This window comes from Peromyscus californicus, unplaced genomic scaffold, assembly GCF_007827085.1.
Source record: "Peromyscus californicus insignis strain IS unplaced genomic scaffold, ASM782708v3 Scaffold_23__1_contigs__length_62951481, whole genome shotgun sequence".
Taxonomy (NCBI): domain Eukaryota; kingdom Metazoa; phylum Chordata; class Mammalia; order Rodentia; family Cricetidae; genus Peromyscus; species Peromyscus californicus.
In genome coordinates this window covers 50806696-50828362 of record NW_026294534.1, presented here as the reverse complement: position 1 = coordinate 50828362, position 21667 = coordinate 50806696, and the positions used below count along the sequence as shown (strand labels likewise).

General features: G+C 41.0%; 1 protein-coding gene and 1 long non-coding RNA gene across 7 annotated transcripts in view; one reads left to right on the top strand and one right to left on the bottom strand.

The window, feature by feature from the left end:
* The window catches only part of LOC128119143 (uncharacterized), a 54523-nt gene that overhangs the window by 28881 nt on the left and 3975 nt on the right, over positions 1–21667 (top strand). The window contains exon 2 of the long non-coding RNA XR_008221478.1: positions 13346–13460. This is a non-coding gene — a long non-coding RNA (uncharacterized LOC128119143). The remainder of the gene's footprint in view (positions 1–13345; positions 13461–21667) is intronic.
* The window catches only part of Nek1 (NIMA related kinase 1), a 131761-nt gene continuing 125358 nt past the window's right edge, over positions 15265–21667 (bottom strand). For all 6 annotated transcript variants that reach the window (XM_052752340.1, XM_052752339.1, XM_052752338.1 and 3 more), the window contains 3 exons: positions 21354–21484; positions 20655–20787; positions 15265–16450 (listed from right to left, as the gene is read on the bottom strand). In XM_052752340.1, coding sequence (XP_052608300.1) covers positions 16437–16450; positions 20655–20787; positions 21354–21484 — 278 coding nt within the window. In that variant the 3' untranslated portion in view covers positions 15265–16436. The remainder of the gene's footprint in view (positions 16451–20654; positions 20788–21353; positions 21485–21667) is intronic.

Here is a 21667-nt window from a genome sequence, read left to right as displayed (position 1 = left end):
TTGGTAATGCAGCTATCCTGGAGTCATTTCTTCTCCTGTGAGAAACCCCTCACCCATCTTCCTGTAAGTAATCCCAATAAAACTCATGGCTCACCAAGCTGGACGTTGGTGGTGTCTGTACTTTGGTCTGTTGTGGGCTCCCTACCTGGAGTGAGTAGACATGTGTGTTGCGTCTCCCCAGGAAAAGTTTTGTCACACAACACCTTGCCTCAAGAGAATGATCATATGACACAAGCGCAGGCAATGAGAGGCAAACTCACGGCGCTGTTAGCAGTAATACAGGGAAAGGGACTGCGGAGAATCTGTTGTTGGTGGCAGGCACAGCCAACACCCACTTTCAAGAGCAGCAGGGCAGCTTCTCCATAGCTGCTAGAAGAAGGAGGAGACCAGATGTAGCCACAGTTCAGAGAGGCAGCGTTACCCCCACCATGATTCTTTGCAGTGGTTTAGACTGTAGTTATGGCTGCTGGGAAGACTTTCTGATGATCTCTCAAGTATGAATCCTGGAGACTTGATTTTGTGACCCATCATTCATATTCTTCAAGTAAACCCATTTTCTAATTATAATCAAATCCATAAAATAGTAAGATACATAAGAAATCTTGATGAATATGCCTTTGGATGAAGATAAGAACAAGGAAATCCTCTACCATTTTGTTAAAGGAAATGGACAAGGTGCTTTAGTGCTTTGCTTTTGTTTTAATTTTATTTTTCAACCACACACATAGGAGGTATACCCCCTCCTACTCTTCATAGCATTTAAACAGCTCATGGGCTGACATACTTAAGTATAGTCTGTTGTCCAACAGCTCGATGATGTGTTTCTCTTTGTGATATTTTGATTAGATAAGTGTATATTTCAAATAAATGTGAGCAGTCTGTTACAAGTTTCTGGTTTACAACTGAAGCCTTCGTTCTGTGTTTTCTCATTTATTTTAAAGACTATATTGTACTTTGTCATGGCCTTTGACTAAAATAATGAATTCACTGATTCATTTTTAATTTTAAATCTCCAAAGCTAAAATCAACTCTGCACTGGAAAATCATTCCCAGGCAAAGGAATGGAGAAAGGCACATGACCTAAAACATTCTCGTTGCAATTTGGAGGCCCTTCAACCCCGGTCCCCAGCTGTGTGTTCGCAACAGGGCGTGAAATCTACAGACTTGCTACAGGCTTGCTCTCTTGGGGAAACATTCGGACAACTTAAGAAAGGCAGATCCTTGACAGATTTACTTAGATAGAGAGGGCATTCCAAGGTCACTGGATGACGGAAGCATGATCTTAAGTAACGAACAGGGCGTGAGGGCTGCGGATGGGGCTGAGTGCTGCAGCGTTTTTCTACTGTGTGAGTCTCTGGGATTCAGTCTCCTGCAACAACCCCCCTCCCTCTCCTAGTAGCAGCAGTAGTAGTAGTAGCAGCAGCAGCAATAAATAATAATAATAATAATAATAATAATAATAATAATAATAATAATAAAATTAAGAAAGAAAACAAGACATACAAGGCCCCTTGAGGTTGTGAGTGGCACCCTGTTTGGGGCCAGATTAATGGTTGTGACTATTCAGAGAAAAACTTCGGCGATGTGAAGAGAGGGGCCTGAGAGACAGGCTTGACTTTTGTATGATGAAGTAGTAAGTATTAAGTAGAGGGAGAGCAGCCATCTTGTGGGGGAATCAGAGGCAAAGAAGCAGCTTAACTCTAAGGAAGGCTTCCACGTCCAATCTTGAGATAACGGGCAGCTGTCCCCAGCCCTGCTTTCCTATTTGTAGGTCACTTTTAATTTAAAGTCGTTTGATGACAACTGTCCTAAGGTTCACTGTGCTAAGAAGCACTTTTGTGCTCTCAAGAAAAAATAATAAAAAATAAAAAAAAGAATAGTTCAATTCCCTAGTAAAAGTCTTTGTGATCACTGGGCTCAGAGGCAATCATGGCGACCAGCAGATGCTGCTGATTGGCAGCCGACCTCTCCGAGTGACGTCAGGAAGTTAGGAAGGGAATCTCCGGAGGAGTCACGGATGGATACTGCATTTGGCAGAGCAAGGAGCTGTGACTGCCAAAAGGTGCCGTTTGCTGAAGCGTGAACCGAAACCACGCAAGATAAAGGGAGCTTGGCCCTTAGGAAAATAGTATTGTTTTTCATTTACAAGCTCTTTTTAATCAAGCGCTCTCAATCAAGAATGCCTTTTCCAACTGAAGCTTTAAGTTTCCACTTTTTGGGGTGAGAAACTTTCTGTGCCAAATGGAAAAGTTATCTGATGAGGCTCAGTAACTTTTATTGGCATGTTTGGAGGAACTTATCATTTTGATTGCTTTTGCCTAATTAATAAAAGACACAAACCTTATACTGCAGATAAATTTTCTTTTCCAGAATTTCCAAGGCTATAAAGGATTTCTTTATTCATCTATTTAATGAGCATTGATCAAATACCCACTATTACCCAGGCACTGGGCCAGATGCTAGAGATGCAAAGTTGAGTAAGACGTCTGTGGGCTAGCTGCACTAAGCCGTTAGGGAAGAAATGTCAAATCAAAACCTTCTTAGGGGCTGGAGAGAGTGCTTGCTGTCCTTACACCCGTATCTGTGCAGCACACAACAGTTTATAACTCCAGTTCCAGGGGATGGGATGACCTCTTCCGGCATCTGCAGTCACCTGCATCCGTGTGGTACGCATCCATACTCTTGCCCCTCCCCCACAAAAAAGTACATAGAAATAAGTAAAATAAAACACTAAAACTGTCATTAAAAATCTTACGAAATGTAAGAACTGCAAAGTTTACAGTATGGATAAAGTACTGAGGGGCCCATAGAAAAAGGGAGGGACTAGCACTCTCCTGGGATCACAGGAGAACTTGGACATGGAGAGTGTTGAAGTTCAAAATGGCCACAGGATATGGTGAGATGTAAAATATGGAAACCAGAATGTACCAACCATCAGCCATCTTTATACTACATCAAGACTTATTAATTCATTTATTCATTTACTTATTTTACATCCCAGTTTCCCCTCCCTTCTTCCCTCTCATCCCCCATCTCCCTTCTGCCCTCCCGCCCACATCAATGATGTTTTATGCCTTACCTACGTATATCATTAATCACTTGAAATTATTCTTTTTTCTTTGTTATTATTTTTGAGACAGGATCTTACCATGTATCCCTGGTGGGCATTAAACTCACAGGGATCCTCCTGCCTCTACCTCCTGATCAAAGGCACCACCAGGCATGGCTGATATTACTCTTTAAACTAACTCCAAAAGATCAAATGTGGTCTCTGGTATGCTAATCATGTTTTTCTAAGGATATTTATTTGCTGTGAGCAGTTTTCCCTTTTTTCAAAGGATCATTTTTGAGATTGAGGCGATGGATCAATTGGCAAGTGTGTTTACTTAGAAGCATGAGGACCTGGGCTTGGCTCCCCAGAACCCATGTAAGGCGGTAGCCGGGCATGGCATTGTGCCTTTGTATGCCCGGTGTTCAGGGGGAGGGGACGGGGACAAGCAGATCCCTGGATCTCCCTGGACAACCAGTCCACCGGCAGTGAGCATCAGGTTCAGCTGGGCATGGCATTGTGCCTTTGTATGCCTGGGGTTCAGGGGGAGGGGACGGGGAAAGGCAGATCCCTGGATCTCCCGGTTCACTGAGAGACCATGTCTCAAAATGTATCATGGAGAGTGACAGCCCAGATGCCTGTCATCAACCTTTGGCCTCCAAGTGCCCGCATGCACACCCCTACACACATGTGCACAAACACATACCACACACAGAAAACACACTTCTAAATGCTTGTGCATGTGTTCTAGGCTTCTGTCTCCCTCTGCTTTCAACTTTCAACACTGTGACCTCTTTGACCAGTTAACTGCCCTTGAGCTAATGGAAATTTATTTCTGGAGCTGGCAACTAACCAGACCTGGACAAATATTGGGGTAGAGATGCCACAACCCCTTGCCCCGAGTGTGGTTGATTTGACAGAGGTCGCTTGAACATCAGGTTGAAAGGCGACCCTTCCCCGAAACTTGAGCTTAGCCTGCATCTGTCATCATCCCAACCATCTACCTCCAACGGGAACCTTCTTCATAACCACTTTCACATGAATCCTTGTCTCCAGATGTGTGTTGAGGAACTTAGGTGGGTAGTTACCACCGCCCTCCATCATGCTCTCCAATCATCCACCTACCACCATCCAGGGAGAAACTATTCATCCTGTATTCACAAAATATCCTGTGTACCTGCCTCAGTAGCAGCTCTCAGAACATCACATTTAATTCCATGGAAAAGGAAATTGCTAGGGTTCTAGGCAGACACTTGGTATTCCTCCCAAGGTGGGGCATTTAATTGATAGATCACCCCCCATTAGATGTCTTACTTTCTAGCTATTACCAAAGTAATATCTCTATTACTTTGTTACCATAATTTTATTTCTTTGGAGCTTAGATATTTGATTAGGATATGCTCTACAAAGTGAAGAGTTTCAAGACAGCATGGAGACAATGTATTTTGGTTCTATTCATCCCATTCACTACTCTTTCTAATCCCTTTTCTCTTTCCTTCCACAGACATAGTGGCCTCTTTGTGACTTTCCTGTCCTTCCTCCTCCTGACTCCATGTGTGAGGGGACACATGTGATATTTGACTTTGGCTTTTTTTGCTTCATATTATGATCTCTGTGGGGCCCACAGAGGCTCCCTAGTAAGGCTTTACTCAAGATCAGAGAATCTGAGCTTGCTTTACCCATCAGGGCTGCATAATAAGATGATTTGGCCAAGGGCATGGTTACCAGGTGTTTTGAAGAGTCTACACTTGGCTGTACGTTGTGCTTTGATCCTGAAAAGGGGAGGTCTTTTGCCTCTCCCCTTGACAGTGTATAAAAAGCCCATTAGAATAAAACTCTTGGCAGCTGGGTATTGACCCAGGGCCCTCCTGAAGCTATGCTGTGTCTCTGTCTTTCTTGTCATCTCTGTCTACATTTCTATCAAATACTTCCTCATTCCTCTTTCCTCCCCACAGGAACCCCACAGGTTGGAGCTGGACTCCGACAAATCTCCAGTTCCACCCATATTCCTTCAAACAAACAATTTCACTTTTCTTTGTGGCTAAAACTCCATTGTGTATATTTGCATTTTAATTACCCATTCATCTACTGATGGGCACCTGGGCTGTTCCACATCCAGGCCACTGTAAAGGGTGAAGGGACAACCATGGGTGTATAGATTTCCCTAGGGCATGGTGTCATTGGCTCCTTTGAGTATCAACTCAGGAATGGCATAGCTGAATCATGGAAGTTCTCTTTTTAATATTTTGAGGAACATTCATACTGATATCCACATTAGGTGGTTTGATTTATATTACTGCCAAAAGTGTGTAGGGGTTTGTTCCCTCCACATCCTTGCCAATATTTGCTGGGTCTTGTTTGGTTGTGTTGATAATGATGCTAAATGCAGTAAGATAGGACCTCAATGTAGTTTGATTTATTCATATTTTCCTGACAGCTACAGATATTATGTTTTCAGTGGCCATTTGTATTTTATTAGACAAGTGTTTGTCTTCCCAATTATTGATTGTATTGTTTTTCCCTTGTTATTTAAGCCTTTGGGATTTTCTCCCATTCTGTCTTTTCTTTTTTAAGATTTATTTATTTATTATGTATACATTGTTCTGTCTGCATATACACCTGCAGGTCAGAAGAGGGCACCAGATCTCATTATGGATGGCTGTGAGCCACCATGTGGTTGCTGGGAACTGAACTCATGACCTCTGGAAGAACAGCCAGTGCTCTTAACCTCTGAGCCATCTCTCCAGCCCCCCCCCCCCCCATTCTGTCTTTTTACTCTGGTCATTGTTTCTTTGGCTGTACAGAAGCTTCTGAATTTAGCATAACTGTGTTTAATTCTTGCTATTATTGACGGAGATACTGAGATGTTTTGTTCAGGATGAGTGTTGTGATCTGGTTTTAGAATTACACATATGGCTAGCTAGTTTTCCCAGCATAGTTTTTTGAAAAGGCTGTTTCCCAATGCATAGTTTTGTCACCTTTGCCAAGAGTTATATGTCTAAAGCTACACGGACTTACTTCTGGACATTTGGACATTTTGTTTCATTTCAGTGGTCTTCATATTTGTTTCTGTGCTAGTAACATGCATTTGTCAGTATGGCTCTGTGGTATTGTTTGAAGTCATATATTACGATCTCTCTAGCACTGCTCCTTTTGCTCTGAGTACTTTGGATACTCAGAATTGTATTTTCCCCTTTTAAGACTTATTTCATTATTTTAATTTTATTTGTGTGTGTGTGTGTGTGTGTGTGTGTGTGTGTGTGTGTGTGTGTGTGTGTGTAAGCAAGTGCTTGCAAAGGTCAGAAGGGAGTGTTGGATCCCTTGAAACTGGAATTTCAGATGGTTGTCAGCCGCCTGACGTGGGTTCTGAAAACTGAACTTGGGTCCTCTGAAAAAGCAGCAAGCACTCTTTACAGCCCCATTTCTGACCTCGATTTCCCTCACTTCTCTCATCACTTCTCTTGCCTTCTTTCTCCTTTTCATTAATTTCATTTTCCTCCTTACTGCTTCATAATGTATTATTTGTAAAGCCACTGTGGAGAAGACAGATTGTACGAGTATTAAGTAAGAGCAGTCACATATTTTAAGGCTGGTGAGATGGCTCAGTGGGTAAGAGCACTTGCCTCCAAGCCTGATGACCTGAGTTCAAACCCTAGAAAGCCACCTCGTGAAAGGAGCGATCTAACTCTTGTAAGTTGTCCTCTGACCTCCATAGGAACTCTAAGGCATCTGCCTCTGACCACGGCAATTCTAAATAAAATATATCAAATTTTTTTCAAAGAAGCTATGCTTTGAAAAGCATGTAGTCGGGTTGGAGAGATGGCTCAGAGGTTAAGAGCACCAACTGCTCTTCCAGAGGTCCTGAGTTCAATTCCCAGCAACCACATGGTGGCTCACAACCATCTGTAATGAGATCTGGTGCCCTCTTCTGGCCTGCAGGCATACATGCAGACAGAACACTGTATACGTAATAAATAAATAAATCTTTAAAAAAAAAAAGCATGTAGTCACTGTAATTTTCATTTGAATCTCACTAATGAATAATGCTATATTTTACTCTTTTATCCATGGCCTCTTGTTTTACTTATCTATAGTCAGCCAAGGCCTGAAAATATTAAACAGAAAATTCCCAAAATAAATAATTCCTAGGTTTCAAATGTCACATCATTCTATGTAGCATGACAAAACCTAGTGTATCCCATTCTGTCCTTCCTGGGATGTGACTCAGCCTTCTGTACACTGTATCCACTCTATACATGCTATTATTTGCCCATTAGTCACTTGGTAATTATGTAGGTTATCAAACTGATTTCACTGTATTGAAATGTTTGTGCTTAAGTAACAAGTGGTTTTATAATTATCCCAAACCACAAGGGTGGGAGTTTTGAATATGCCCAAGAGAAGCCATGAAGAGCTTCTTTTAATAATTATTTTTATGGTAGTGATTATTGAACCTAGGGCACGCTAGACAAGTGGTCTCCCTCTGAGCCATGTCCCCAGCTTAAGTGCTTGCTTGAAATGAAATAATACAATTCCTTGACTTAATAAGAAGAAAGAAAAAGCTCTCTACTGTAGTTGCTAAGATCTGTGGTCAGAATGAATCTTCTATCTGTGAAACTGAAGAAGAAAAATAAATCCATGTTACTTTTTCTTTTGTATCTCAAACTCCATTATTATGCCCACAGTGCTTTCTAAGTGGTCAGTTAAGATGCAAAAAAAAAAAAAAAGCATTAAATTTTTGAGTGGAAAACATGAACAAAAAGCATGCTTTTATGGGTGGCACTGCTTTGTTCCAGAGAGCACAAAGACTTGTTAAAGCAAGGAGTGCCTCAAAATGAGATAGCAACTATCTCACTGCAAGGGACAGTTGTACAAAATTAGACATACGTTTGGGCTGAAAAATATGAAAACTATTGGAGACACTGCTAGAGTGTGGGAAGGCAAGTGGGTGGCGAGATGGGGAGAGATTGGTTAACAGGCACAAAACTGCAGTTAAATAGGAGAGATAAATCTCAGGGTTCAATAGCACAATGAGGGGACTACAGCTAATAATAGTATTTCATATTTCCAAGTAGCTGTCTGAGATTTTGAAAGGTCTTAACATAGAACCCCAGATAGATGTGCAATTGCGAGTTAATTCAATGAGAATTAGAAAGGTCCTGTGTTCTTGTGGGGGAAAATATATATAAAAAAAATAACAGTTCTACACTGAATGAATTACCCATTTCCTTGCTGTGTCCAAACAACAAAGCAATGTAAGGCAGGGCAGATAAATGTGATAGCTGCTTGCATTGCACCCACAGTCAGGAAGCAGAGGATCAGTGTGGCTGCTCAGCTTGCTCTCTTGTCTTCCTTCAGTGTTTTAGTGACTTTTCCATTGCTGTGCAGACACTGTGACCCAGGCAACTTATAGAAGAAAGAGTTCATTGGCCTTACAGTTTCAGAGGGTGAGTCCATGACCACTATGGTAGGAAGCATGGAAGCCAGTAGGCAGACATGGCAGCAGCTGAGAGCTTACATGTTAAGACAACCACCACGGGGCAGAGAGTGAGTGAACCGGGAATGGCACGGTGTTTTGAAACCTTCAAGCTCACCCTGCAGTGACATGCCTCTTCTGACAAGGGCATGCTTCCTAATCCTTCCCAAACAGTTCTACCAACTGGGGATCAACTATTCAGATGGAGTCTATGGGGGCCATTCTCCTTCAAACCACCACATTTAGTCTAGTACTTAGAATCAGTTTTCCACATCACTTAATCTAGAAAATCCTTCAGGCAATGCCCCATGGTGATTCCAGAACCCAGGGAGGTGGGCATCATTAACCATCACTCTGGGCACAAATAATCACTGGAGAGGCTGTAACCTCCAACAAATAAGCTGCCACTGCATTTCAGCAGACTAAAAAGAAAGAACATAACCTCATGTAGGTGTTTAAACTGGTTTGGGAAGATAATGCCCATTAAAATCTACATGCACATAAATGCAGAGGTAGCACTGATCCCATAATTGTGGAAGAGCAGATAAACTCTCATACCATGTGGTGATGTGCTGTGGATATCGCTCTATATAAATAAAGCACTGATTGGCCAGTGACCAGGCAGGAAGTATAGGCGGGACAAGGAGAGAGGAGAATTGAGGAAGGAGGAAGTAAAGAGAGACCTGCTGGAGCCACCGCCAAGGCAAGGAAGATGTAAAGTACCGGTAAGCCACGAGCCACGTGGCAAAGTATAGATTAATAGAAATGGGCTGAATATAAGAGTGAGAGCTAGACAATGATAGGCCTGAGCTAATGGCCAAGCAGTTTAAATAATGTAAGAGTCTGTGTGTTTATTTTATAAATGGGCTCCGGGACTGGCGGGACTTGGCGATGGGAGCTGGAGAAAAATTCTCCAGCTACAGTGATGCTACAGAGCATATGATAGAGCTATGCTTACTCTATAAACAGGATGGAAAGTTCTCTGTGTTTTGGCAACATATCTAGAAAGTGTTGGTGACAGCCATCTTGCTTATGGACTGGTTCCAGTGTTTCATTCAGAAGCTGGAAGGGTTGGGATTAGATGTCTATTATTGATGGACAATGCACCTGTCAACCTGAGTGTATTTGTTATAGAAGAGTGGGGTGATTTTTTAAAAAATGTGTTTTATTAGCATATATTAATTTTATGTTTTTTTTTTTTTGGTTTTTTTTTTTTTTTTTGGTTTTTCGAGACAGGGTTTCTCTGTGTAGCTTTGCGCCTTTCCTGGATCTCGCACTGTAGACCAGGCTGGCCTCGAACTCACAGAGATCCGCCTGGCTCTGCCTCCCGAGTGCTGGGATTAAAGGCGTGCGCCACCACCGCCCGGCTCTAATTTTATGTTTTGATCATGTACAAGTCATAGTCATTTCCCATTACCCTCTTGTGTCTCCCCATTGCTGCTGATCCTTTTTCTTCCCAGCTAGTAGCACCTACTAGTAGCACTCCTACTTTCATGGGTTTTTGTTGTTGTTGTTTGTATGTATGTGCATGTGTGATCCAAGTGAGTTTCAGTAGGTTTACCTACAGGAGTATGTGTACGGAGCTACTTACACATGTACAGACAACTTAGCAGCAGCTACACAGCTGAAGAAAATGTCTCTTTCCCCAGCATCCATTACCTACTATAGATCCTCAAGGAGAGCAGGGACTCATGGGCCCCTCTCAGCTCATAATGGAATGCTGATAGGCTGGGTCTTATGCAGGTTATCACAACTGCTGGGAGTCCAAGAGTGCAATGGCCATGTCATGCCTAGAAGACAGTATTCTACCACACTCCACTCCTTACTCTAGGTCCCAAGTTCTTTCTACTCCCTTTCTGGATGTTCCCTCAGCCTTGGAAGGAGTGATGCAGACATCCTTTATAGGGCTGAGCGTTCAACTGTGATGTTTTCTTAGTACTTGATCAGGTATGGGTCTCTGAATTCACAGCTTGTTATGGTTTGAGCGTGCAATGTCCCTCATAGGCTCATGTGTTTGGGTACTTGGTCCTAGCTGGAGGTGCTATTTGGAAAGGTTGTGTTCAGAACCTTTAGAAGTTGGAAACTTGCTGGAGGGAGTATGTCACCGGGAGTGGGATTTCAGGTTTTATAGCCTGGCCTTGCTTACTGTTCTGATTCCACACTGCTGATGCACTGTGACTGGGCTGAATACATACTCCTATCACTGGCCTTGCTTACTGTTCTGATTCCACACTGCTGATGCATTGTGACTGGGCTGGCTACATGCTCCTATCATGCCTTCCCTGCTGTTATGGACAGCATTGTTACTTCTAGAACTATGAGCCGAACAACCCTTTTGCCTTTAAGTTGCTTTTGTTAGGGTATTTTATCACACCAGTAGGCATGAAACTAAAGTCAACTGCCTACTAAAAAAAAAAAAAAGGCTTTTTCTGGCCCAAACTGCCAACAGCACTAATCAATCTCTTGGAGTGAGTTTTTGGCACACCTTCATGGAGCTGAACTGTGTAATTCTCAGCTCCCTCTTGGTGCTCTCTTAACTTGGCTCAGGTTGGCTGGCTGGGTTCTGTGTTTAGGAGGGAACAAGTAGAGGTTGTAGTTATACTTCCCAAATGCCACCCCATTGCTTCAGAAACCTGATCAAGGCCACATACACCCACCTAGTATTTGGTCACTTTAGATGAACATTTGATGCAGACTCCAGACATAATGCAGTGCTGAATAAGGTCGACTACTGCTGATGCATACCATTCATCAAAGCTTTTTCTAAAGGGAGAACAGAAACCAGCAACTGTAAATGTCTGCTAGGAAGACTTAGGGAGTGAATGATTTTTAAGGGCTTCCTGGGATTCAATGGAAGTTAGAAAAATCATTCCTATAGGATAAGTCGTGGGGAAGGATTTGCCCACATGATGGATGAAGAGGAAGAGAGGACATAGTGAAGGCCATCAAGAGCCAGCAAGTGAGGAATTGGAAGAATTTGTGCATCTCCAGAGGAAGAGGAGAAAGGAGAATATGAAGCAGAATCAGCAATGTGAACACCACTGAAAATTTCCTAAGTGTTTTGAATTGCCTAGACATTAAAGGAAGGAATAATGGAACATGATCAGTGGGTGGAATGCAGCACTGGTTACCTGCATGATCACAGAGGCATTACAGACACTGAAGTGACATTTTCCAAGTTAAGAGAAAGCTGCTTCCCTAGTGTTCTTCCAAAGCATTTGGCAAAACGTCCTCTATTAAGGACCCTCAACCATTATCTGCTGCTAATATGTGTAACCATTGACATCATGGCTCCATGGTCCAGGATCACTGAAAGCAGAGGCCTGCCTTCTGACACACTGTCACAAAGCCAATGGCAGCCTAATGCTCTGTCGAGGTGTTACTTCACCCATTTCACTGTATATTATACCATTTCATGTCATTGCAACACATTCTCATACTTACTCATTAGAGTGCGCTGTTAATCTCAGAGGTCAATTTATCACTGTGGTTTGAATGGCGAGAGGTCCGCCATGGGCTCGTGTGCTTGATCACATCCTCAGCCAGTGGAGGTTGTAGAACCTTTAGGAGGTGGGCTTGCTGTAGGAAGTGAGTCACGAGGGGTGGACTTTGAGAATATAGCCCACACTCACTCCTGTGTGTATGGGCAATGTGACCAGCCAGTCTCCTGCCATCATGCCTTCTCAGCCATGAGACTGGGCCCCTCTTGAACTGTAAGACAAAACTGTAAGCCAAAACAAACTGTTTTGTCTGTTGTTTTTGTCCAGGTATTTTATTACAGCAACAAGAAATTAAGACTTTTATGAGTTAAATTTTTATCATAAACACAAAAAGAGAAAAAATAGTCTCTATATTACACTGTCCAATACTACCTACAGTTTCTGTGTCTATGAAGGGGGCTCTTGCAGCTGACAGGCATATTAGAAGACAGAGAATTTGGTAACCCCTTCAAGGGCACGCCATCAGCAACCAAACTTCCTTTGACTAGGTTCAGTCTCCTCAAGGCTCCACCACCTGCAGTAAGTGTCCCAGGCTAGAGACCAAGCCTTCAGCATGTGGGCCTTTTCAGGAATTAGGTTCCAACTAATTTTAGTGTTGAACTACAATGGACTGTCTCATGAGTTTATCCTCAAGTCTTTGAACGTGCATGACTTCTTTTTCCCATTTTCAAATTGGGTCATCTTACTGTTATATTTTCTTTCTTCACTATACATGGTATCTTCGTCAGGCACATGCTCTGCAAACATCTAGCTTGTTCTGGACTTTTTCATTTCTGAGACAGAATCTTTGGAAAAGTATGGGTGTTATTTTCGTGAGGTCAAATTTACTTTTCTTTTGTAGTTTGTACTTTTAATCAGTTTAGTTTATACTAATCTCTCTGAGCAATGTTTTAGCTGCCAGCATAGTTTGTATACTGTATATATACATATGCATACATACATACTCAGTTTGTCAAATTTATTGCTAAGTATTTCATAATTTTTTATGCTATTATAAATGGTACTTTTTTTTTTCTTTTGGAGACAGGATTTCATTGAATCCAGGCTGGCCTCAAACTTGCTCTATAGTAGAGGATGACCTTAAACTTTTGATTCTCCTGCCTCCACTTCCTATGCATTGGGATTTAAGGCTGTTTTCATTTGGTTCCAGAAGTTCTGTGCATGCCAGGCAAGCACTCTACCAACCGAGCTATGTCTCCAGTGGAATGTGCTTAGCTCTCTCTAGTTCCTGTAGCAGCTATGTAGACCCCTGAGGGTTGTTTTTGTATGTCCCGCCTACCATGTCATTTGTGAACATTGTCCTTTCTTTATACTCTGTAGGTGTTCCGATTATTGTTCACTACTGTGGTGTTATCTCCAGGACACTGGAAAATGAAGCAAGCAGAAATCCATGTTTTTCCCTTTAGGGAGGAAACTTTAAGCACACCAACTGCAGGTCTGTTGTTTTTAATGGCCTTTATTCTTCTGTTCTGTCTGTAGAAACTATATGGGAATGGATACTCAATTCTCTCGTAGCTGCTTTTATTCCATGTCGAGATATTTTCCCCTGTAGTCTGATGACATAAAGACTTACGTAGCTTTTCAAATATTAAATTAATCCTGTATTCCAGGCATACATTCCACTTGGTTACAAGCCATTGCTTTTTGATCTGTTGTTGAGCTTGATTTGCTAATTTGCAACTTTTCCATCATGGTTTAGAAAGGATGACTCCTTAGTTCTCTCTCCTCACATTCTGCCTCCACCCATTTTTCCCCTCCCACTTGGGGAACAGGTTGTGCTCTCTGAAGAGGGACAATTTCCCCTGCATTCCAGTATTTCAGAACAGCTTGTGCAGAATTGGTACTGTTTCTTCCAGAAGTGCTTGATAGAACTTATCACTAAATCCATCTGGACCCAATGGCTTATTTGTGGAAAGCTTTAAACTAAATTTCACTTTCACAATTAGATATAAGGCAAAGTTATTAGACAAAGGTTTTGTGTGAGCTTGGATAATGTTATGGATTAAATATTTGTGAAACCCCCGCCCCAAATACATTCCTGTTGAAGTCCTAATCAGCAAGAAGTGTTAATGAACATGGGGCTGCCAAGCACGCAATTAAAGTTAAGTGAGGTCGGAAGAATGGGCCTGGATGCTATGGGACGAGTGACACAGCGGAGAGCTCACCTCCACTGCCTCAGGAGGAAATCCTACCTGCAACCAATGAGAGCCCACACTAGAAATCATGACCTTGGACTTGCAGCTCCTAGGATACTGAGACAATGGGTTTCTATAGTTGAAGTCACTCTCTTGTCTGTTATGGCAACCCAGCACAGGTAAGGTTTGTTCAAGAAAAAGACATTTTTAATTATTTTGGCATGAACTGTTCATATTTCCTTATAATCCATTAGATGACTGTCAGATACAATGAATCATCTTCATTGCAGATATTTCTAACTGTCTTAAGTACTTTTTAGTCTAGCTACAGATTTATCAGTCAGTATTATTGGTATCATTAAATAACTACCCCTTGGATTCTCTAATTTTGTTTACACTGGATTGGTTTCTGTCATTTAGAAAAAATAATTTCCTTTCTGAATTCACTTCCGTTTCAAGGTAGAGGCTTAAGTCACTGAACTGTTTAAAACTTTTTAATGTAATAAATTGTATTTTGATCTGTGAGTTCAATACATCCAACAGATGAATGGAGACCCCTGGTTTTGTTTGGCTCCAACCTCTCCATGGCCGCCCTGTTTACTCCTGTGAGGTTGAGGAGCCACAGCACTTACTGTTCGCAGCCCATCTCTGTTGTAGCATTAGTCTTACTGTTTGTTACTCCCTATGAGAACACCATCAGTCAGTATTTCATCTAGTGGAGTTGTTAAAGGTAAATCTGCGTTCTTTCATTTCATCACAGACAGTGCTCAGAACCACTGTTTTCTGGCACATGTTTTCTAAGTATATGCTCTGGGTTGAAGATGGTCTGACTGTCCAAAGGTTCATGTGATAAAAGTTTGGTTCCTAGGATGGTAGTGAGGAGAAGGTGTGACTTAGGAGGCAGGGCCTGTTAGGAGGTCCTTAGGTTGCCAAGGGCTCTTATAGATTAAGGTAACTTTCAAGCCAAGCTCAGCCCCATCAACTGCCTGGCACCATGTCTCCAGATACAATCTCTTCCTCTGCACACACTCCTGCTGTTGTGAGTTGACCTTAAGACAACACAGATATTGAAAACAGTGCTAATAAAGACAACTGATCATACGCTTCAGGTACATAATACAAATTTAATAGTATAAAATAAAAATATAAAAATCAACTATTTAGTTTTGAATGTTAGAAATAATATACATAATAAAGTCAATACAGTACTAATAGTGCAGCAAGGTAAGAGTCCACGTTTCAGATGACAGGCTGACTGGTAGAGAAGCACACATTTCTGCTATTATTATTAAGAGCATTCAGACTGTAGACAATGAAGCCATGTATATGTGGCATATTCTGAAACTATAACTGTTTCTCTATATAGTTTCACATAACTGAAACTATGTGACCATCATTGTAATGACCTGGTTAAATCCTCATACTGAAAATAAGAGGCAAACATTTCCCAATAGTAGTTACCAAATTGTCAGGGTGCCAAATGAAAAAAGTTCCTTTCTCCTTTTTTACACAGGCGACACCGAGGCACATATATGAGAGGGGTTAGAAACCAAACGGCAATTTTATGCCATATGCTAGGTCCACGTTTAAATTTATAGCCTGATTTTTAGATACACTACTTCTGATCTATGAAAAGAAACAGAAGAAATTAAGGAACTTTTAAGTATCAGAAAATATAACTTGGCTATTCCTTCATAATCAAATCTTTCAATGACTTTTAGGATTGTTTCCACCGACCTAGCTCAGGAGATTTAGTGGTTGAAAAATGACTTGAGAATACAAACTTCAAGGCTAAAATTTCATCTTCCAAATGTAGAGATTTGCATAGAGCCCTTGACAAGGATTATTTAATGCAGAACTACTAGCCAGGATGAAAAATCCTAGACAGAAAAAAAAGTCATGCTGAAATTTAAATGAAACTCCAAAGGCAGGCCTTTTATGATATAGGCAACCTCTTCCACAGAACGATGGTTGCTAAAATAGTTCCTTATTTCGTGGTAAATTTCAACACTGCTAATTCCAGTTCTGAGTCAATGCTTTGGTGAGATGATTTAAAGACATATACATTCTATCGAAGTTGGCTAAAGAATCCAAAAAACAAAATAAAGTCGATAAAATATAAGAAAAAAAACCACACTTCTCAGTTTTTCGTGCAATAAGCATGCCCATCTTAAATCTGGTATTTCTCATAAATAATCTCTACTTCCCAGGAAGCTTGTATTATGAGTCAAGTTCAAATGTTTTCATATAGTTGAATATAAAGAATGTCCTGAGGATTATTCATCATTGTCTGTAGAAAAGAGAAAAAAATCAATTCACTTCATTTTAATTCAAGCAGTATCTAGTTTTTTTTAAACATTTTCCTCTCTAAAGGAGATTAGTTCAGTTTTGAATGTAATTTTATTATAATAGTGCAAATTCATTGTACAACATCCAGGCAGGGTTACAAAGAATGAAGGTAGAAGTAACAATTTGATATCAAAGACAACTGGTGTTACAATTAATTATGTATAAATCCTCAGATCGCCTTCTGAGGCACAAATAACTCGATGAGAATTAGACCAAGGCGCAGACTTGAGACTCGAGTTCTCAACGTAAGACACAAATGGGCAGATGGACAGAGAAGCACCAGTGGTTGAAAAAGCAAGATCATAAACGCTCACAGGAGAGTCTCTGTGGTGGGTATGCCAGCATCTCTCTAAAGTTTTCAACTTTTCTACATGGAGAAAACCTCACAGTAAAATACTATACAGCACACGATGTATGTATTCCATGTGAGCGTCAATGTCTGCACACCATCCCATTTTATGAGCATGGCATCATGAAATGAACCATTCTTACATAACCCACAAGAATGTTTATTCTTAACAAGCACTGCTGAGTGAGTCAAGCACACTGATTGCCAGCACTGCCAGACAGCACTCGTTTACACCCAGTGAATCCCGCCATCGTGTCAAACACCGCACGGTCACACCCACTTTCTACGACTCCCTCACTGCTCAGTATGTCTGTAATGCTTTGCACGATCAGCAGATGTGAAGATATCTAACCTCTCCCAGTGTTAGTCACCGACCTTCACTCACTCCCCTACTGCAGTGTTCTGCACCCTTCCCTACAGGAGTGTGCAAACTGAGTCCTGACAAACTGCTGTTGATTGAAAACCTGGCTTTGATGTCTTCTCCTTTAGGACCCACCCTAACCCTGCCACTCATCAGGACTTCATGCAACTCAAGTGTATTTTCACTCTTTCCAATGTCACACACTGCACTCTACTATAATTTACTCACATTTACAGCTATAAATTGCTTCAGATAATCGGGAAAGCAATGAACACACCTAGCATTAGCAGAGTTAACTTTTGGCCCTACTGATTTTGATATTAAACAAAAGCATATTACAGGCTGTACACTTTCCCACTTTCTATGGCCTTCTTTTCTAGGGACATGTTTCAGCATACCCAAATTAATGTATATTCTTCTTGCTTATACTTTTTAACATGTTTAATAACAGTGAAAAAGTAAATAAGATTATTTTAGATGTGATATAAATGGCATCACATATGATTTATTTAACTTAGGTTTGTGGGCATATGCATATTCAAAGCTGAAGATTTGCTTCATTCATTTGAATAGCTGTATAGAATTCCCTTCCATAAACACAGTCTAACATTCCATGGAGAACGGATGTGAAGGGAAGGTATATTGAAGAAATCACATGCTTGGTCTGCTGATGCTAACGGGAGGACCTGGTAATCTGCCAGGCTACCATTGGCCACATTCACTCAACTCTCCTTGGGAAGGAACTCCTAGAAACAGTTCTAAGTAACTTAGAAAATTACTACCTCTCCTTCACCTCTGACTCTGGAAAGCAGTTTCACATGGGTTAGCGTTAATTTTACCAAGAGTGATAGTTACTAACGCTCACAAAAGCTGCACTATAACACTATCAGGGGAGCTGAATGGTCAAGTCAGTTTTGAGGATGACAATTTCCAGGGAAATTAAACAGAAATGAGATTAGTTGATCATTTTAAAAAGTGAAAATCTTGTTTGCGGTGTGGGTATACACGTGTGAGCAGGCAGGTGTGCAGGTACACTATCTATGTGGGCATAAGCACAGACTACCAGCTGATGTTGGGGTGTTTTCCTCAATCTCTTCACCTCATTTTTTGAGACAGTCTTTCAAAGAGAATCTTTTTAATATGTCCCTTACTGGTTTCTCATCATTTTGAATGAGCTAGATCAAATTTTGCCCTAGAGAATAAAAGTGTGTAAGCCCCATGTATATGACATGATTTTATTATCTCCTAGATATCTAAAACACAACTATATATAAGACAGCTTGCTTTGAGATCCATTTGCTCCATACAAGAAGGGATCCCATTATTCTAAACCCAATCACTGTATAGCACTTAACCATCTAATGTTTAACATAGCATGTTAGCTTTTACTCAGATAATGTATTTTACATGTATTTATTCAGGGGCTGTATTAGTAAGTTAAAATATGCTATAGGACACACTAAGAAGTTCGTAAAGGTGGCTAGGGTGTTCTATCTTGTCTTTTGCTCTTTGTAAAGGCAGGCACTTGGCTTTAAAGCTGCTTTACATTTTCTCTCCAGGCTGGCTCTGGGATAGTGAACTCTGTGGTTTCAAATGTTTCCACCACACACTATAGCAAAACTGATCGTGTTCCTTGAGGGCTATGCGGCCCAGCCTAGCTTTTGGTCCTTGTAGGTAAATGGGCTTCTATGAAGCAGGCACCCCTCAGAAACCACCCAGCTGTGCCAATTCTACCTGTGGCTCAGTTGATTGTTACAGCTCTCCACTGAAGGGGCAAAGCAAAATAAAAGCTTTTCAGACACTTGTCAAGGAACACTACAGCCTGAGCATACTGCTGCCGACTCCTGTGAAAAGCTCCATTGAAACAAGACTTGTGGAGAGCTTCCTGAAGGACCAGTCTGAATGAGAAGAGAACTGGCTAGATCTTGCCACAGATTCACTGAAATAGGATCATTCTCTGGCCTTGTGCCGTTAGCTTACACAATGATATGAAAAATAACCAAGGAAATACAAATGCTGTAAAATGTACAGACTATTTCTCATTTCAGTAAAGTACAGCTGGAGTGCAAGATCTCCAGGGAATTGGGAACCTGTAAGTTCCAGACAGTGGTTAAATTAGAGACTCTCATCTTAATGATCAAGTCATCCTTTATCATTTTAGAAAATAAAACACCTATTCTACAGTAATACATTTGAAGGATATTTTCAAAGTCTTAGCACTTCAGACTGTACTGAGATCTATAGACCTTTGGATTCTGTTGTGCCGGGGAGAAATAAACCTTTCCTCCCCTAAAGAAACCAGTATTAAACTGAATTGTAAGGAACTATATGATAGCTATCCAGGCATGGTGGTCAAGGAAAAGGCAAGAGGGTGCAGGGTGCATGTGTTAGAGGCTCTCCTAGAGTACACAGCAGGGCCTTGTCTCAAACAAGAACTAAATCAAGACACAGACCACTGAGAACGGTCTCCACACCACAGACTGCTGCCCTCTAAAGAGCTAAGTGTGCTCTGCCCTGTGGACTCTGACACTACTGGTCAGGGTCCTGCTTCACTGTAAGTTTTTCCAGTGTCCAGAATGGAGACCTTCTGAACATTATCATACTTTTACTGCATCTCTTGTTTTGTGCTTGTTTGTCTAATATGCTGCTTTCTCAAATATTTTTAAAACTGATTTTTATTTTGTACCTGGATATATTTTTTAAAAATTATCTTAATTACTTTTAACAAGAGGGAATATAAATAGATTTTAAGAAAAATTACATTGTTAAAATTAAACATCAACATTTCAAATCCTCAATTTTTGTCTATGAATTAAGTCTTTAAATATATTCGTTTTGGCAACCATGTTAGAAGTAAATTCATGTTCAGAATTTTACATTTTCTTCCTCTGTAAAGAAGTTTAATGGTATGTCATCAATGAGAATTATTTTAATTTCTAGAGCTGTTGAGTTTTCAATTAGGAGCCTTAAAAATTTTTATTTAAGGGCTGGAGAGATGGCTCAGTGGATAAGAACACTGGTTGCTATTGCAGAAGCCTCAGGTTCAATTCCCAGCACTAACATGGTGGCTCACAACCATGTGTAATGCCAGTTCCAGGGGATTGATACCCTCATCTGGCTTTTGTGAGCAATGTACATAAAAGGTGCACATGCACACATGCAGGCAAAATACTCACACACACCCAATAAACCAACAAACAAACAAATAAGGTGTTAGAAATTCATTCAAATGTTATGTACAAACTAAGAACAGTGTCTTAAAGAACTTAAGGACACAAAATGCTGTGACAGGGCAGAGTACATTGTATAGCTGCTTCAAAGTATGACACACAGATCACTTCAAAGCCCATGTGATGGGAGTGCCTTATCTTACATCTGTCACCTTGGTTTTTTTCTCACCTATGTTTAAAATATGAAGACACGAGAAAACTTTACCTTCCTGATAGGCTCCATCTGCCATGACTAAATGCAGAATCTTGGCATAGAGATGCTGATGCTCATTGCCCAAAATATTCTCAACTATTGTTGAACAAATTTCAATATTTTCATCTTCATCCTCATGAATAGCCTATGGCAAATTACCAAATGCAAGTTAATATGGGAACTGCTAAAGAAGAGAGGCAACCAGTAACAGCCTAGGAACCACAACAACGGCAGCCCGGCAAGCTCTCCCTCAGGGTACAACGGTGGCATTACGTCTGGGTGGGAACCAAGCGCTCACTAATTAGACTCAAGGCCTTCAGTGTGGGAGGGGGAATCCTGCCGGGTACTGTAAGCCTAGCCACTCTAAGCAGCTGGTGAGGTCAGGGAATTTAGGAGAAAACCCACTACTGCTATTTTCCTAAACCAGCACGATTCCTAACTACATCTAAACACTTACCATCACACCCACAGTAGACTGCAGGTCTCACCCCTCAACAAAGAGTTTATCTTTACACTAGCATGAGATCACTGCAGAAGGCTAAAACCAGTTGACGTGCTGAGAACAAATCATCATGGGAAGCCTGGCCCCACATGATACATCTGTGTATTCCTTTATATGTATATATACTAGCAATGGTTAAAGAAGAGGCCGTGAATTTGGGAGGGGTAGGAGGGAAGACAGGAAGAAATGATACAATTAAAGTTACGCACCTTTACTTTCTCATAAACCTCAAAGAACTTTTCAAAGCCCATTTCTTGCTCCAGGTGAAGTCTAAGTTCCTCCAAATGGTTAAAGAGACTGTCATATTCACATTCACTAGTGGTCTCAGCATCACTATTATCTAAAAAACCCAAAAAGATACTTTATGATTAAAAGTGACTATCATCAATGATAAGTGAATTATGGCTTCCTGTATTCGTCTCCCTTCAACACAAGCAGTCATCCCTATGGTATCTGCCCACCAAAACATATTTAAAGCTGTCCTGAGAATTGCTTCTTTTAAAGACATAAATAGTACATCATG